General features: G+C 39.3%; 1 protein-coding gene across 1 annotated transcript in view; it reads right to left on the minus strand.

Annotated features, from left to right (window-relative positions):
- Nucleotides 1-19,244, minus strand: part of pnpt1 (polyribonucleotide nucleotidyltransferase 1, mitochondrial) — a 66,229-nt gene that overhangs the window by 32,182 nt on the left and 14,803 nt on the right. The window contains exons 7-14 of the mRNA XM_072265261.1: nucleotides 12,302-12,349; nucleotides 9,614-9,727; nucleotides 7,295-7,481; nucleotides 6,548-6,599; nucleotides 6,392-6,449; nucleotides 5,575-5,671; nucleotides 3,110-3,212; nucleotides 1,443-1,513 (exon numbers count right to left, since the gene is read on the minus strand). Of these exons, the coding sequence (XP_072121362.1) occupies nucleotides 1,443-1,513; nucleotides 3,110-3,212; nucleotides 5,575-5,671; nucleotides 6,392-6,449; nucleotides 6,548-6,599; nucleotides 7,295-7,481; nucleotides 9,614-9,727; nucleotides 12,302-12,349 (730 nt within the window). The remainder of the gene's footprint in view (nucleotides 1-1,442; nucleotides 1,514-3,109; nucleotides 3,213-5,574; nucleotides 5,672-6,391; nucleotides 6,450-6,547; nucleotides 6,600-7,294; nucleotides 7,482-9,613; nucleotides 9,728-12,301; nucleotides 12,350-19,244) is intronic.

Below are 19,244 nucleotides of genomic sequence, written 5' to 3' on the forward strand. Positions count from 1 at the left end.
AGTGTCAAACCTGCCCCTACACCTCATCCCTCACTACCATTCAGGGCCCCAAACAGTCCTTCCAGGTAAGGCGACACTTCACCTGCAAACTTTGAGGTCATCTACTGTATCCAGTACTCCCAGTATGGCCTCCTGTACATTGGTGAGACCTGACATAGATTTGGAGACCACTTTTTCAATCATATTCATTCCATCCACCATTAAATGCGGTATTTCCCAGTGGCTATCCATTTCAATTCTACGTCCCATTCACATTCTACCATGTCAGACCACGGCCTCCTCTACTGCCAGGATGAGGCCACACTCAGGTTGGAGGAGCAACACCTTATATCCCGTCTGGGTAGCCTCTAACCTTATGACATGAACATTTTTTTTCAAACTTCCGGTAATTGCCTCCCCCACTCCTTCTCTCCTTCACTATTCCCCATTCTAGTTTCCCTCTCACACCTTCTCTTCTTACCCGCCCATCACATCTGTCTGGTGCTCATCCCCATTCCCTTTCTTCCATGGTCTTCTGCCCTCTCCTAGCAGATTCCCCTTTCTCCTGCCCCTTATCTCAGCTCTTTACTTAACCACCTCCCGGTTTCAACTATCACCTGCCACCTTGCACTTCTTCTTCCCCTCTCCCCACCATCCTACTCTGACTTGTCCCCTTCCTTTCCAGTCCGGATGAAGGATCTTGGCCCAAAACATCGACCGTTTACTCTTCTCCATAGATGCTGTCTGGCCTGCTGAGTTCCTCCAGCATTTTGTGTAGCTACATTAATACTGTGGCTGTTTGTACAGTTCATAAAGTGGATATCACTTGGCAAGGGACCTGTCTCTTATTAATCTAAAGCCTTTTCCAAGGCATGTTTCAGGAATGGGAAAGCACACTCGCCATCACCTGGAAGACGCAAATCAAACAACACTGTAGCAGCTGATCAGCATTCAGGACAAAGGAGGCTATTAGGCTGGTATATCTTCCACCACCCTAAATATTTACTTGCTCCACCACTGACATATTGAGGCTGCAGTGCATGCTACCTCTAAGATGCTCTGAAAACTCAACCTATAATCTCATCAAGAACAAGGGCACAGGCTCCCCAAGCCATAAACCTTTCTAAGTTGAGAATACTTTGTTATTCATTCATCATTGTTGGTGGAAGACCTAGAGCTCTCTATTTATCAGTATTGTGGTAGCAGCTTCTCCAGAAGGACAATAGTGGTACAATGGTTCAAAAAAAATTAATTCACCATGAGCTTCTCAAAAGCAATAAAAAATAACCAAATAACATTGACCACAAAAAAGGAATAAATAAATAAAATGTGTTCAGGCAATTCCACTAGCAGGTATTAGGTCAACCAGATATCACATGTAGATGTAGGCAGATAACGAAAAAAAATTTGGTTCAGGAATACATCTAACGCACGGAATAAACAGTGATATTTTCATGACTTGCCTTATAAGAGTGGTGATAAGATCAGTTTTTACACTTGATTCTATAGAATCAAAGGTTACTGTACATAAGACCTAGAAAGAAAGAGAAACTTTATGAAAATTACATTTGCAGCAATCTGCATTTGGAAATAAGATGTTGCAAATGTGTAATATCCAATGTTTTCCGATATTTAACTTTCTACACTGAAGAAATAGAATGCCTGCTGAGACCACACCTGGAGTAGCGTGTGCAGTTTTGGTCCCCTAATCTGAGGAAAGACATCCTTGCCATAGAGGGAGTACAAAGAAGGTTCACCAGATTGATTCCTGGGATGGCAGGACTTTCATATGATGAAAGACTGGATGAACTAGGCTTATACTCGTTGGAATTTAGAAGATTGAGGGGGAATCTGATCGAAACATATAAAATCCTAAAGGGATTGGACAGGCTAGATGCAGGAAGATTGTTCCCAATGTTGGGGAAGTCCAGAACGAGGGGTCACAGTTTGAGGATAAAGGGGAAGCCTTTTAGGACCGAGATTAGGAAAAACTTCTTCACACAGAGAGTGGTGAATCTGTGGAATTCTTTGTCACAGGAAACATTTGAGGCCAGTTCATTGGCTATATTTAAGAGAGAGTTAGATATGGCCCTTGTGGCTAAAGGGATCAGGGGGTATGGAGGGAAGGCTGGTGCAGGGTTCTGAGTTGGATGATCAGCCATGATCATACTGAATGGCGGTGCAGGCTCGAAGGGCCAAATGGCCTACTCCTGCACCTATCTTCTATGTTTCTATGTTTCTATACAGGTTCAAGAGGTGCTAGCAGATTTTTGGTACTTCACTAAGTGGAAGCTTTGGGAGTCCAGCTATTCTATCAAATGAGGTGTCACGGCTAAATATAAACTTATCATTCCTCAAGATCTATCTAGCAGACAGATGAATAGCTAAACATAGTACCATGCCTGGTTGATTGACTATTCTGAGAAGTTTGAAGTTAAGACCAATTTTAACAGCTCCTCAATTCTCATCAAGATAAAGAAAATGGTAGATTCAACCCTTGTTCAATCAATTTTGATAAACTCATTAAATCTTTAAAAGAGACAAAATAATGCAATGTCACTTGCAAATGAAGATAACAATCAATCTTCCTATTAAACTTTTTTGTTCAGTGCACTGATGATTGTACATCTGAATTAAGCAAAATATTTGCTAGAATTATAGGTGAACCCCACATTGGGATGGGGGGGCGGGCATGTGCTACATTTTGTTAAACAAAACATGTTGCAATTTTCCATAATGCAAAGCCACGTCATTTGCGTATGCATCAAGAAGTGCACGTTTGTAACATTTATCCTCCTCACACACACATTTCATGTGGGCACATTTCTTTAACCACAATGACCATAATGCAGGGCTTTGTATTAACAAAAATGAAACATGAGCACAGGAGGTGTCTGTTTTGTAATAATGTACAATGAATAGACACGAGTTAATCCTTTCTATAAACATTTCTACAAGGTTAAAATTACAAATCTAAGAGAGTAAAGTGAAAATCAATGCTAAGTATATCAATTTGTTTGCTAATACAAATTGAATTAAAAAATGGACCATAGACATTAAAACAAATCCATTACACTTAGTACATTCACAAAATCTCCCAAAAGATGGACAGAATTTATTTATTCCATACCTGTGTCTGTCCTCTCTGAAACAGCGCAGATCCGTGAAGAGGTTTGTACAGATCAACTTCACAATTAATGTTCCTAAGAGATCTCAAGTCTCTGCCGTCACATCTGTAATACAAAGCAATATGGCAAACATTTGGGGACTTAAACAAAACTAAGGCTTCAAATTTTCTAAGGGTAATATGAAGGGATCTTGAACTTCTCCCACCTCCCCCCCCAATCCCAAAAGGCAATGTGGTAGAAGTGAAAGGTTACAAAGCTAAATAATTCAGGGACCACCAAGGCTCTGAAAGGTTAAATCATTTAAATATTATACAGTACTGAAACTGCACACCTACATATTATCAGTGATTTTAATGTTAATCTAGTTCCAGTCAACAACCTCTTCCAGGCTGCAGCAAATCTGACAATTCAAATGAGGAGAGGTGAATTAATTAGTTTGTATCTCTACAGTACTGTTCATAGGCCAGGAGGGTTTCTTCAAGTTGTCCCAAAAAGATACTCGCTAAATAGCAGCAGCATCACCCAACCAGGTAATGTCACTAGGGAAGGATGAGGTAGTGGGAGGATGGGGGTGGAGATGACTGGACAAATCACAAAGGAGAGTCCTTGTGCAAGACTCTCAGAAGGTTAATTTACAGGTTTAGTCTGTGGTAAAGGCAGCAAGTGCAATGTTAGCATTTATTCCAAGGGGAATAGAATATAAAAGCAATGCTGAGCCTTTATAAGACACTAGTCAGGCTGCACCATATCTCAGAAAGGAAGTGTTGTCATTGGAGAGAGTCCAGAGGAGGGTTACGAGGATGATTCTGGAAATGAAGGGGTTAACATATGAGGAGCATTTGGCAGCTTTGTACTCAGTGGAATTTAGAAGCATGCAGGGGTGGGAGAATTTCACTGAAACCTACCAAATGTTGAAAGGTCTAGCTAGGGTGGATGTGGAGAGGATGTTTCCTATGGTGGAGTTATCCAGAACTAGAGGGCACAGCCTCAAAATTGAGGGACAACCTTTTAGAACAGAGGTAAGGAGGAAATGTTTTAGCCGGAAAGTAGTAAATCTATGGATTACTTTGCCACAAATTGCGACGGAGGCCAAATCCGTGGGTATATTTAAGGCAGAAGCTGATCGTTTCCTGATCGGTCAGAGTATCAAAGGATATGGCGAGAAGGCAGGTGTATGGGTTGAGTGGGATCCGGTATCAGCTATGATGGAATGGTGGAGCAGACTCGATGGGCTGAATGGCCTAATTCTGCTCCTATGTCTTATGGAGAGCTATATTGAGTAGCTTAGTTGGGTCCTGTGAAATTCTAAATTCAACTTCTTCCAACTCCTACTTAAGAGTTTAGAGAAATACATATTCAGCAACTATAAATATAATTTTTCTGGAGTGAGCTTTGTTGAATTCATTTTCCTGTTTCATCAGATTACTACCATGTCATATAACATTACTGCCATCACACTGCAACACTAACTATTTTCTGGCTAAGCACAAAGATGGATTACATTCCTTTTCTTTCATTTGTAGTTGTTTTTTTTTAAAAGTATGCTCTTTTGTATCAAACCCTCATTTAATTTACCTATATAGGGTTTGAACTCTTGCTATGCTCATTGAACTTGCTGTTGATAATGGAATGGGAACTCACATGAGAAGTTGCAAGTCCCATTTATTTACTCATTAATGTCCTATTAAAATGTTTAATGTTTCATTAACTTCTTAGTAAACAAATCTAGACTCAAAAATGTTAAATTTTGAACTTACTTACATTGAAGCTGCTGCTGTTACCAGAATGATATAATTTCTGCAAATGGTGAACCATTTCTTCCATCAATTTTATTCATCAAAGGATATACCATGTCTCCAGCAAAGCTGACATTGTTGCCATTCCTAAATGTCCTGTTACCTTGAACCTTCCAGTGAAGATGTTCCTACAATGTTGTTATATGGGAACTCCATAATTTCGATGCAAACATAATTGAGGTACTTTCAACTCTGGATGGAGTGTTTTTTTAGGACAAGAACTTACAGGCAGTGCTTGTCATTATAAGTTGCTTGGGTAATGTTATCTAAGTTACAGCAGTGCATTTTATAAATGGCATATAGTGTAGGCTGGTAGCAGAAAGAGTGGTATTTAGGCAGATGAATGAAATTACAAACTGAATCAATAAAATTCAGTGACAACACATTATCTTTAATTATTATTTTGTTAGTATCATCCTAGTTGTGAAACAATTTCCAAAACATTACCATTTATATGGCATATAATAACAATGTGTCATAATTCAGTGAGCAAATAGGAATTTCTCTTCATACAAAGAAAATACAGGAGGGTCAACTTCCTGGAAGATTTGAATTGACTCTTAGGTATAAGTATCTAGCTATAACTGTGCAACCAAACAAAATTCCTTAGAACATAAATGCAATAAACTACAATAACAAATAACTGAAGCTGATTTAAAGAAAATTTGTACCTTATGTATTCATTCATGATAATATTCCTAAACACCTCTTTGGAAACCACATTAAATGCCTCCATAATGTCATACGGTTCAACGTCAGCAAACTTTGCTGCAGAAGAAATACAAATTAACAGAGTTTCTTTGAACACATTAGAAGACAACTAAATCATGGACTACTTTATTACATAAAAACCCTGAAGAACAAAAAACTGTCAAAAGATAATAAGTTGACTACAACTGTTTGTCCCATGGAAATAATATGAACGTTGCTTCCAAAATTCCAAAAGGACTTATTTTACATTGTCCAAAAGAACCTGAGCAACAATATGTTGATTTGATCAGTCTAAGGAGTAGATACATTCTAAATTTCAAAATTGATTCATTTAAATGCAGGTTTCTTTTAGAAAATAATATTTTAGGACATGGTATGTGAGCACTCAAAAGGTATGACATTTAGTAGCTACTGTACGCTCAGTCAACGTTGTATACACTTCCTAAAGCTGTTCACCACTGGCATCTGCATTTGGGTTTGCTGAAGGCAAATCGATAAAGCTTGGTTACTCATTTAAGTCAACTTCCATTAAGTAGCACATGATGAATGAGCTGAGTCTTCCCCCACCCCCCCCGCCGCCCCCACAAATAGCAGTTCCTACATTTCAGAAGTACTATTGAATAGACTTTCATTGCTAGAATCTTCCAAGAGTCCTGCAATATACAAATGAATCCAAGTGCATTTTACTTGACTAAAATAGTGCACAATAAAGCAATGGTTTCTTTTAATCATGAATAGACAGGTAACTTAGTTTTTCTGGAAGTTAGCATATCATACCTCTTAATTGTTCTTCTGTTTCAAGTCTGATTTTGTTAATGGCATCATCTCTTGAAATCTTAATTATAAAATAATATAAATTCAATATAAAAATATATTATTATTTTAATATTGGAAATTAAGTTAAATAATAATTGCATGAGAAGGGAGACTTACTTTATCATGCGTAAAATCTCTAAATACTTCACAGATCTTCTCTGAAGCAAGCCTAAGGAACAGAGACACATCATTTTACTACATCTGCCCAAGTTCCATACATGCTATCATGTTAAAAATTAAAAGTTAAAAATGAGTAAACAGTCAACATTTTGAGGTGAGACCCTTCTACAGGACTGGAAAGAAAGGATAAAAAGGTGGAGGGAGTGAAGGGGTTAACTAGAAGGTGATAGGTAAAGCCACTTGAGTAGGAAAAGTAAAGGGCTGAAGAGAAAGGAATCTATTAAGAGAGAAAGGGAAGGAGGAGGAGACCCAGGGGGAGGTGTTATCTCTTCTCTCCTGCCTAACATGTCAGAATAGGAATCGGAATTAAAATGTTTGGCCACTGGGAAGTTCAGCTTGTGACAGATGGAGCGGATTTGCTCTACGAAATGGTCCCCAATTTATGACAGGTCTCACCAATATGGAGGAGGTCACATTGATAGACCAGTGGACATTAATTTCTGAAATAAAGTACAGATTGGTAAATTTCATTTTACTAGCCCTTAGTAATGCTCAGGTCAAAAACAAACGAAACATTCTCTACCTGTTATATGAATTTCATAATTTCAAAGTGATGAGCAACTCAGCAGCAATGAAAATTACATGCCAGACTCTTACGAATTGTGTTTGTAACTTTCATGCTAAAAGATCCCTTGCATGCAGGGAATTGCAATTCTCTGTCATCGTGGTAATCCCAAAACTTACTGCCTTGCAGATTCAACTATTTCTCTGGATGGAATGAACATCTTCTGAGGTGTTCTCTTGGAATTTCCATGCTTGCGTGCTAGTTGTTGAATGGCTTGGATGATTTGCTGAGTGTGTTTTACACCAATTTTGACAGCATGACAAAAATCCTGTTGCAATATATTCGCTGCTGCGGCTTCCATCATGACTGGCAAAGTTTTTAAAAAAAGTTTTAATTTTGCACTGTGAAACCACTTAATGACAACAAATACAACATCTCATGAGTTCTTACAAAAATTCTTTGAGGGTACCTCTTGACTAAAACATGCAGTCAAAATAAAACAAATATTGATTCATAATAAAGGGTCCTTTTTCTCTGCACACTGGACTCTTTAGATTACATCAGGATGATGGATAAAGTGTCAAAGTTACAATTTATTCTGCTCTGACAAGATCCATTTCTCTCAAATGACAGAAAAGAGAGAGAACAGCATAGAAATTCTACTGCCTCGATTCTTATATTCTGCACAAAAACTTCAGTAAAAATCTGTTACTTTCAGGGATTAGTACTCTGTAGGCAAATCACTCAAACTGGCTATCTGTGGCAAACAGTGCTGCTGTCCAATTTGAGCTCATGGCATGCTTGTATATAGAAGTTATTAATGTGTTAATTATATCAATAACTGCACAAATTATTGCCGCAAAAGACTATTACTGTATGGGCGCAAATGCAGGAGGTTCCTTTACTGCCTGATCCCAGTATGAATTAAGGTGCCTATTTTAATTTAACGTGTATAAAATGCTCATGCAAAAATCCTCACGGAAATCTCACAGGTGGTCTGGGTGTCTTCAATGTCATGGGTTTGACTTTCTTCTCTCTTTGGGTGCAGCTCATTACACCAATTTTATCTGTAAGGTTATGCATGAACTTTAAAACACCGACTCCCATCAAACTGGGAACTCCAATTGTAATCCTCTACACAATGCTCACATACCTGGAGACTACAACCAATCTATTCTATGGTACTAAAGTTAACTGCTTCAAATTACTATCATTAACCAAAGAGGATTACCATTACAGTTCCTACTTTGATAGGAGTCAGTGTTTAAAAGTTCACGCACAACTTTGCAGATAAAATTTCTTCATAGGGTAACCATAATACACAATGTTTATGTACAAAATGCGCACATAAAAAGAAATGATCTAATTTACCTCCACATGCAATAGATACGTGTCTTCATGCAGTGTTAGTTTAAGGACTTCCAGTTCATTATCTATTTGGCAGTATTCTATTATGAATATTGATTAAAGATAACATGTGGTATGACTTCCCCAATGATTTTCTTTAATTTATTCTATTCAAGAAAATATAGAGTTCAAAATTCTAACCCATCTGCAGTGCATTAATGCACTAAATAATGGAATGTCATTTAAAACCTGACACATGGAGTGTGGATCCAAATTTTCATTTGTGACCCCCTGTACTCTACACATTTGCTTGAATGCAGTAATGTTAAAGATGCAGAAATCATGCTATTCATGATTCGCTACTATGTATTTGCAGTATCTAAACAGTTGACTTTCAAACACTTTATTGGTAAAGGCCTGCTTCCACATTTTAGTGGTGAGTCTGCTGTGTAGATTCCATGGGGAAGTGCCATTCTTCATTGAGATACTAATTTTAATTGTTTCTGCCTACATTTTGGGAGAAATTAATCACTACACTTCCTTCATTACAAGCCTATTTTCCGTAAATAATGCCCTATCCCTTAAAGTGCTGCAATGATCAACGGAAATTATTGAGGCATGGTTGCGCATCATTTCTAACTATAGGTTTATTACATAAATCAACTGTAGAAATTCTGATTGCCAAATCAGGTATAATATTCCTCCCAGAATAGCATGTTTAAAAATTTCTTGCAAAGTGTTAGAGAAAATAGAATTGACCATGTTGAAAATTATTGTAGTCATCATACCACAATTCATGAATTGGATTTTAAAGTGGGTTACAATACTGCAGCATACTGGTTAAAAGATATTTTAAAACATAAATATTACATTACCAACTAACAATTTTTCATGATTACTGTATTGTAATTATTATTTCTCTGGCTTAATTTATGCGACAAAATAGGGAATTAAATGAAATTAGAGGATACCCAAGCTAACTAACTGTCAATATAAACAGCTAAAAATGACATTAAATGTTGTATTCGCATTCCAATTAGAACAAATGCAAATTTTAAATGCTGTTAACAAATATAAAAATGCAACTTCTTCACTGCATAAATTATTTTTATTTACAGGCAAGAGATTACAGTAAATAAATAAATACTTACCTACTTGGCTTTGAGGTGCTCCAGCCAGCAGCAAATTTAAACTGCTCGATGCCATTTCTTTCCTAGTTGGGTTAATTACAAATTCTCTATCTACAAGACCAACTCTTACAGCACCTATAACAAGTGAGCAATGTACAGTTATTTTTAAACACACAGCTCAAGGTTTTTTGAACAGCAATAGCAAACACAGATAGAATTGATTATTATTACCAAATTAGTTAAATGATATACAAGTCTGCATTAAATATCATTTTGCCAGCTTAAAACTGTTAATATAATAGCTTAAAATATTAATAATTTTAGCTTTATTACCACTTTTTCCCCATAACTGGAAATGCACATTCCTCCCAATATCTCATCGATCTTTTACAGAATAAAATTACAATATAGTTTTATTTATTTATTTATTTATTTATTTATTTATTTATTTATTAAGAAAATGGTTCAACAATCTGGAACATTGTTGCCTCACTATAGGAAGGTGGTGGAAGCATTGGAAAGGGTACAGAGGAGATTTACCAGGATGCTGCCTGGTTTAGAAAGTATGCATTATGATCAGAGATTAAGGGAGCTAGGGCTTTACTCTTTGGAGAGGAGGAGGATGAGAGGAGACATAATAGAGGTATACAAGATAATAAGAGGAATAGATAGAGTGGATAGCCAGCGCCTCTTCCCCAGGGCACCACTGCTCAATACAAGAGGACATGGCTTTAAGGTAAGGGGTGGGAAGTTCAAGGGGGATATTAGAGGAAGGTTTTTTTACTCAGAGAGTGGTTGGTGCGTGGAATGCACTGCCTGAATCAGTGGTGGAGGCAGATACACTAGTGAAGTTTAAGAGACTACTAGACAGGTATATGGAGGAATCTAAGGTGAGGGCTTATATGGGAGGCAGGGTTTGAGGGTCGGCACAACATTGTGGGCCGAAGGGCCTGTACTGTGCTGTACTATTCCACGTTCTATGTTCTATTGCATTTAATTCAGGTGAACTCTTTACAGGAAAGATGTGGAGGAGAGGAAGTTGAAGAGGTTTACAACAATACTGCCTGGATTAGAAGGCATATGCTGTTAAGGGAAGGTGGATAAACAGATGATGTCATCTCTGGAGTGGCAGAGGCTGAGGGAAGACCTGACAGAAGTTTATAACATTACGAGAGGCAGCCAGTATCTTCCTCCTCAGAATCAAAGTGTCCAGTACTCAGAAGATTACGTTTATGGTGAGAGGCTGAAAATTTAAAGGAGATGTGTAGGGCAAGATTTTTTTTTAAAACACAGAGCAGTGTATGCCAGGGGTAGTGATGGAGGCAGGTACAAAAGGTTCTTAGATAGGCACAGGAATATGCACAGAATATATGGGAGCAGACCGTATGCAGGGGAATTAGATGTCAACAGCTTAATTAGTTTAACACAATTTTGTGAGTTGAAGGGTCTGTTCCTTTGCTGTATTGTTCGCTGTTCTAAACCTCTGCCAAAACTGCATTCAAATGCTAATTCATCATTTGGATACCCTAGTAACATGCTTTTGTTGGTACTTGCTAATGAGATGACAGAGTTACTCCTTGGGGTACCTGCAAATGTCAAATGCCACCTTACATTGCATGATATTAGTTCATCAGTTTGCTTACGGAAGGCATATGATCTTCATGGTAGGCTGACCCAGAAGATTAAGATGCATAGGATACAGGGTGATTTGGTAGTTTGGATTCAGAATTGGCTTGCCCAAAAAAGACAAGAGGGTAGTGGTCACAGGGAGTCATTCTGTCTGGAGAGTCCATGACCATGTCCTTTGAAGTTACTGATATATATGACTTGGATGAATATGTAGTTTGGCAGGTTAGTAAACTTGCAGATGACACAGAGATTGTGGAGTTGTGAACAGTGAAAGTGGTCATTAAAGGACACAACAGGATATAGATCAGTAACAGACATGGGCAGATAAATGGCAGATGATGGAGTTTAATCAGGGCAAGTATGAAGTACTGCACTTTGTGAGATCAAATACAAGGGGAAATTATACAGCACTGATGTGAAGAGGAAATTTGCATTCCAAATCCTATGGGTCTTTGAAAGTGGCCACACAAGTAAACAGAAGAATAAAGGTGACATGGCATGCTTGCCATAAGTGGTTGAGGTTTTGAGTATAAGAGTAAGGAAGTTATGTTGCAGCTGTTTAAAACTTTGATTAGACTGCACTTGGTGTATCGTGAGAAATATTGGTTTCCCCATTACAGGATGATAGTGAAAACTTTGGGGATGATGGAACAGAGGTTTGAGCTATATAAAAAAAGAGGTTGGACAAACTTTGGGTTGTTTTATCTTAAGCACTGAAGGCTGAGGGGAGACCTGGTATATTTATAAGATTACAAAAGGTATAGATAGGGTAGACAGAATCTAACGTTCAAGGTGAGAAGAGGCCACTTAAGACAGATGTGCACGGAAAGTTTGTTTTTCCACATACACAGTGAGTGGTTAATGCCTCCAATGTGCTGCCAGGGTAGTGGTGGATACAGATAGTTAGTGGACTTTAAGTAGCTCTTAGATGGGCATATGGATATATAGAGAATGGAGGGATAGAGCAAACATCACGGGCTGAAGGGCCTGTCCTGTGCTGTACCGTATCATGTTTTATGTTAACCCATAATAATTAAATAAATTTTGACCTCACAAGTCCTAACAAGAAAAATTACCCACCTATAGGACCATTCCATGGAATGTCAGACAATGCCAAGGCTGCAGATGCTATCAAAGAGAGAGGGGAGTTAAGCTCAGTAAGGCAATTTGGTACACATGAAGAAACAATTTTAAAAATGATATACATTTTTTAAAAACTTGATTGCTGCATTGTTTCCATAAATTTTAATCATTCATATTTACAACCTTTGAGCTGCTGTAAAGCACAAGAGTAGACAGATTAAGTATTCTTATGATGACCAGTTGAAATGTGGAAAATAGTGTAATTGTAATCTTGCATTTTAAAACCTGTGCAGTGATTATTTTTGGCTTTCAATATTTTTGGATTGTAAGTAGTGTGAGAAATTGAAAGAGGTGAATTATACTACATTAAGAAAATATTGCATGTAATGTATTCCATCCAAAATTCACAATCTGAAATTGCTTGGATGGGTTCACTTTTTTTAAATTTTGTATTAAAATCTGACAGAAAGAACAACATTTTTTGTGTTAAGTAGGCAAGTAAATAGTACATTGTATAAGAATTCACCATTGTGGTCAATGAAAATCAAAACTTCAACTATTCTATCTTGCAGATCAAAAGCTTTGGGTGATTCAAAACAAATAGCTAATTTTATGCTGATATTTATATGCAGGGTAGAGGTCTAATAACAGATGACATGTCTGCAGTAAATGGTAATGACTGATAATCAATTTACAATGACAGGAAGATCAATAACATTAAGGCAATTATGTGAATTTCATAACTGATTTGTCCAACAGATTAATTTGGCAACCTTGCTTCATTTCATTACTTATCTGCCAGTTAACCTGCTTTGAACAGACTAATTAGTAGATGTTCATGGAGGCTGCCACAAATGGAAAGACACAGATCTTGATCTGTCCTCAGAGGGATCAGAAGCAGACAGAGTGAGCAGCTTCAAGTTCCCGGGTGTCAAGATCTCTGAGGATCTAACCTGGTCCCAGCATATTGATGTTGTAGCGGTGTGCTACACACAGTGCTAGAATAACCACAAGGAGTCGGTGAGTTAGAGTTGCGATGAAAGAGATTTATTCAAACTTCGCGGTCTGCTTTAAAGCCTTCCCGTTCCCACCCTCCCTGGGCGGGATTGCTGTGGGGAATGCATATTCCCAGACCCTTTCTGCGCGCGGGATTTTCCCCCTGCTGGTGAAGATGGCCTGGCACCCTTTTTGGGGCCGGCCCTCTGCCTGCGCGCGCTGTTGTGAGCCGGTTCGTGTGTGCCAGAAAGTGGGTCGCCACAATGTAGTCATAAAGAAGGCAAGACAGCGACTATACTTTATTAGGAGTTTGAAGCGATTTGGCTTATCAACAAATACGCTCAAAAACTTCTATAGATGCACCGTGGAGAGCATTCTGGCAGTCTGCATCACTGTCTGGTATGGAGGGGCTACTGCACAGGACCGAAAGAAGCTGCAGAAGGTTGTAAATCTAGTCAGCTCCATCTTGGGTACTAGTCTACAAAGTATCCAGGACATCTTTAGGGAGTTGTGTCTCAGAAAGGCAGCATCCATTATTAAGGACCTCCAGCACCCAGGGCATACCCTTTTCTCACTGTTACCATCGGGTAGGAGGTACAGAAGCCTGAAGGCACACACTCAGCGATTCAGGAACAGCTTCTTCCCCTCTGCCATCCGATTCCTAAATGGACTTTGAAGCTTTGGACACTACCTCACTTTTTAAAAAAAATATACAGTATTTCAGTTTTTGCACATTTTTTAATCTATTTTGATTTACTTATTTATTATGTTTTATTTTATTTATTATTATTCCCCCCCCCACCCCCGCTAGATTATGTATTGCATTGGACTGCTGTGGCTAAGTTAACAAATTTCACGTCACATGCCGATGATAAAAAATCCGATTCTGATTCTGTTCTGTCACTGGCTACATCAGAAAGTGTGTGGATAATGATGGTACCTCAATAACGGTCATCTCATGGCCCAACTAGAAGCTGAATGCTAGGAAGTGCTCAAAGGCCAGGACACTGCCTTCAAGTCTGGTGAAAGCAGCCAGAAAAAAAACCCTCATCTTAGGCATCAAAAGGGTTAAAACCACCTATTTGGCACACGTGGCTGGGCACCAAGGACATTACTGACTACATAACGGCATTGACTGTACCAGTGACACCTCATTCCCTGATGCTCTAAACAACTTTTATGCATGGTTTGAGACATCAACACAACGCTGGCCATGAAAGCTACCCCTCTCCCAGGTGAGCAGCTACTGGTTGTAACAGCAGCAGATGTAAGGAGGTCTCTGCAGAGTCAACCCCCATAAGGCAGCCAGGCCAGACAACATCCTAGGATGAGTACTCAGGAAGTGCACACAGCAGCTCACTGATGTCTTCGTGGACATCTTCAACTGATGTCAACGGATGAGGCTGTTGTCCTCATATGTTTCAAATCAGTCACCATCATTGCTGTACCACAGAACGCTACACCTTCAGAACTAAATGACTACCGTCTGTCTGTCTGTCTGTCTGTCTGTCTGTCTAGGTACCACATCTGATGCGGACTTTGGTGACCATGGCTTTCCATATAGATCTATCCTTTGTCTTTTCGGTGACTTCCATTTCCTCGATGTGCAGCCAACTGGCTATGCTTTTGATGTACATAAGCCGAGGTCTTCCTCTAGGTTTACTCCCCTCAATCTTTCCCGAGAGTATGAGTTTTTGTAGTTCATCTTTCTGCATGATGTGTGCTAGGAATCTGAGTTGTCTTTCTCTGGTAGTCATCCAATTATCATGAAGTGCCTTGAATGGCTGCTAATGCCACATATCAAAAACTCCATTCTTTTCACATTGGGCTATCACTGAAATGCTTACCAATAGAATTGCTCTACAACAGATGCCATAGCATCCATCATGCACCTGGCCCTGACTCACCAGAAAACAAGGACACTCATGTCAAAATGCAGTTTCTGGTTTTCCATTGGGAATTCAATGCTACTGTCCCACAGACCTCACTGAACAAACTCTTACCCCTTGGTCTAAATACACCACTGTGCAAGTGGGTATTATACTTCCTAACAACAGGCCCAAGACAGTCAGGATGCACAACAACTCCTCCCTCCTTATCATCCTCAACACAGGTGGCCCCAGGCTGTGTGCTGAGCCCATTGCTATACACTCTACTCACATATGACTGCATGGCCAAACACAGTAATCACTGACGATATGACAGTGGTGGGGCTCATCACCAACAGCAATGAAACAGCCTACAGAGAAGAGGTGGAAGAGCTTGAGGCCTGCTGCCAGGCACATAACCTTTTCTTCAATGTCAACAAGCAAAAGGAGATAGTTATCAACTTCAGGAGAATTCACACCACTCTTTACATTGGCAGTACAGCAGTGGAAACAGTGAGCAGTTTCAAACCCTTAGGAGTGCACATCCTACACAATCTCTCATGGTCCCAGATCACATCCTACATAATTAAGAAGTCTCACCAATGTCTCCACTTACTGAAGAGGCTGAAGAAAGCAGGACTATGCACATCTATACTTACATCATTCTACAGATGTGCAGTAAAGAGCATCCTAATGAGCTGCATCACTGCATGGAACGGAAACTGCACCCCGACAGACAGGAAGGCTCTACAACAGGTAGTCAAAACTGCCAAACACATCACCAGCATCAGCCTACCCCCCCATCAAGGACATACATACATGAAAAGGCCCAGTAAGATCATGAAGGATCCCACACACCCTGCTCATTGACTGTTTGTCCCACTCCCATCAACAAAGAGGCTACGTAGCATCCACACCAGGACCACCACATCTGTCTAAAATTCTGACAGTACTAAACTAATAAGTTGTTTTTTAATTGCCTTGTTTCAACAACTCCCTGTAAGTGACTTCCAAGTTTTAACTACCAAACTTTTAAATCATGGATTTTGTCAATACACAAAGTATGTTCAAGATGCAATAAATATTGTTCTGTGGCATTTATTGTTCAAATTATAGAAACTTACTTGCCAGATTTCAATGAAGAAAAAATATTCAACATTTACCTGCAATATCAGTGTTTCATGTGAAGAGGCTCATGCCAGGTACCACTAGGTTTTGGTTTTGCCCCAGGTTTCAACATGAACCCCCACCACACTAGATCACGGAATGAATTTCCACCACAGGGTCTGCATCTTTGCCTCCCTAAATATAACTTGCTTAATGAGTTACTCCTTATCCAGTTGTTCCTGTGTTTCCTGCTGAAGGAGATCTGTGTTTCGGACATTTTATTGAAAATATTCAAGTTCAAGTTTATTGTTATCTGACTGTGACACACACAACCAAATGAAACGACGTTTCTCTGGACCACAGTGCACCCACAAAACATACATCACTAACACCACATAAAACAAATAGTACCATAAATAGGTTAATAAAATTCAAAATGCATGTAGTGCACAGCACAGGTAAATAGTACGGTAAACAGCTCGCAGGGTGTTCAGTAGTCTCACAGACTGAGGGAAGCAGTCTGATAGTCCTAGTCCTGATGGTGGTAGTGGGTCGAAGATTGTGGGATGGGTGATACAGATGAACAATGCTTCGGGCCCTTCCTGTACAATGCTCCTGGTAAATGTTACAAATAGGGGCAGGGGCAACCCGGTGATCCTCACGGTGATTTTTACTATCCTCTCCAGTCTTGTGGTCCGATGCCTTGCAGATTCTGTACGACACAATGATGCAGCCAAACAAGATACTGTCAATGGTGCTCCTGTAGAAAATTGTTAGAATGTGGGTGGAGAGCCTCCTCAAAGTGTCAACACTGTTGTGCCTTCTTGACTCATGAGGCAGTGTTGTGAGTCCAGGTTGAACCCTTCAACACTACCTCACTTTTTTACTGTAATTGATTTACTTATTTTATTTTATTTTTCTTCTATATTATGTATCACATTGAACTGCTACTGCTAAGTTAACAAATTTCATGACACATGCTGATGATAATAAACCTGATTCTGATTCTGAAAATAAAATAGAACACAGAACATTACAGCACGGTACAGGGCACTTGACCCACAATGTTGTGCCGACCTTTTAACCTAGTCTAAGATCAATCCCCCCCCACGTTTCCCTCCATTTTTCCTTCATCTATGTCTTATTGTAAGAATTTCTAAAATGTCCCCAATGCATTTATCTCTACCAGCACCCATGGTAGCACATTCAACACACCCACCAATCGCTTGGCAAAAAGCTTATCTTTGACATACCCTCTATACTTTTCCCCAATCACCTAAAAATTATTCTCCTTCGGAATAGCCACTTCCACTCTGGGAAGTCTTCAGGGGCTATCCACTTGATCTATGCCTCTCATCATCTTGAACACTTCTATCAAGTCAACTTTTCTCCTCCTTCACTCCAAAGAGAGAAGTTTAGCATGCTCAGCCTATCCTCATTAAGCATGCTCTCCAATCCAGACAGCATCCTGGTAAATCTCCTCTGCACTCTCGCCAAAGCTTGCACAATCCTTCCTATAATGAGGCAACTAGAACTGAACATAATATTCCAAGAGTGGTCTAACAAGGGTTTTATAAACATTACCCCATAGCTCTTGAACTCAACCCCCCAAATAATTAAGGCCAACACACCACGAGTCTTCATAATAGCCCAATGAACTTTCACAGCAACTTTGAGGGATCTATGAACGTTGAACCCAAGATCCCTTTAGGAATCCTGCCATTAGCCTTGTATTTTGCCTTCAAATTCAACCTTCCAAAGTGAATCACTTCACTATTCCAGGTTGAAATCCATCTGCCACTTTTCAGGCCAGCTCTGTAGCCTATCAAAGTCCCACTGTAATCTTTGATAACCTTCTACTCCATTCACAACACTCCCAACTTTCATGTTATCTGCAAACTTACTAACATACCCTTCCACTTCCTCATCCAAGATGTTTATAAAAATCACTACCCAGAACAGATCCCTGCAGAACACCACTGGTCACTGACCTCCAGGCAGAGTAAGCTACATCTAGAACCACCCTCTGCCTTCTATGGCAAGCAATTCTGAATTCACACAGCCAAGTTTCCCTGGATCCCATGTTTCCTGACTTTCTGAATGAGTCTTCCATGCGGAACCTTAGAAAACAGCTTATTAAAATCCATATACACCACATCCATAGCTCTGCCTTCATAAATGTGCTTTGAAACATCCTCAAAGAATTCTGTCAGACTTGTAAGGCATGGCCTGTTCCCCCAAAGTGCCATGCTGACTATCCCTAATCAGACTGTGCTTCTCTGAATGCTTGCAAACCCTGTCTCTAAGAATCTTCTCCAATAATTTGCCATTCACTGAAGTATGACTCATGGGTGTACAATTTGCAGGATTATCCTTATTGCCTTTCTTGGACAGAAGAATAACATTTTTCACCTGCTAGTCTTCTGGTACTACTCCTGCGGTCAGCGAGGATACAAAATATAAGGTCCCCCTCACTGGTGAATACTGAAGCAAAGTATTCATTAAGGACCTTCCTATCTCCTCTGACTCCAGGCATGTTTCCTCTGCTATCCCTGATCAGTCCTACCCTTACTCCAGTCACCCTCCATACATTGAAAATTTACTTGAAGTATAGTACATAGCAATGGTTATAGTTTGCAAGCATCCTAAACATAATAAAAATGGAATGAGAATTAGAATTAGCTATTCTAGTAGTTAAGCTCCTCCACTGTTATTAAGAAATCCAGCTATACAAAATAACCCTATGCCATTTATGATGCAGTTGTTCTTGAACATTAATCATTGAAAGTAAACATACAGGTAAAACAGTTAATTCAGAATTAGAAAAATACCTGAATATAAAAAAAAGAGGTAACTCCCTTCAGTAAATTAAGTTTGTGAATCTGTAATATCATGTACACATTTAATCTCTCTACCCAAGGAAGGATATACTTGCTATAAACAGAGTACAGCAAAGGTTCACCAAATTG

The sequence above is a fragment of the Mobula birostris genome, chromosome 8 (assembly GCF_030028105.1).
Source record: "Mobula birostris isolate sMobBir1 chromosome 8, sMobBir1.hap1, whole genome shotgun sequence".
Taxonomy (NCBI): domain Eukaryota; kingdom Metazoa; phylum Chordata; class Chondrichthyes; order Myliobatiformes; family Myliobatidae; genus Mobula; species Mobula birostris.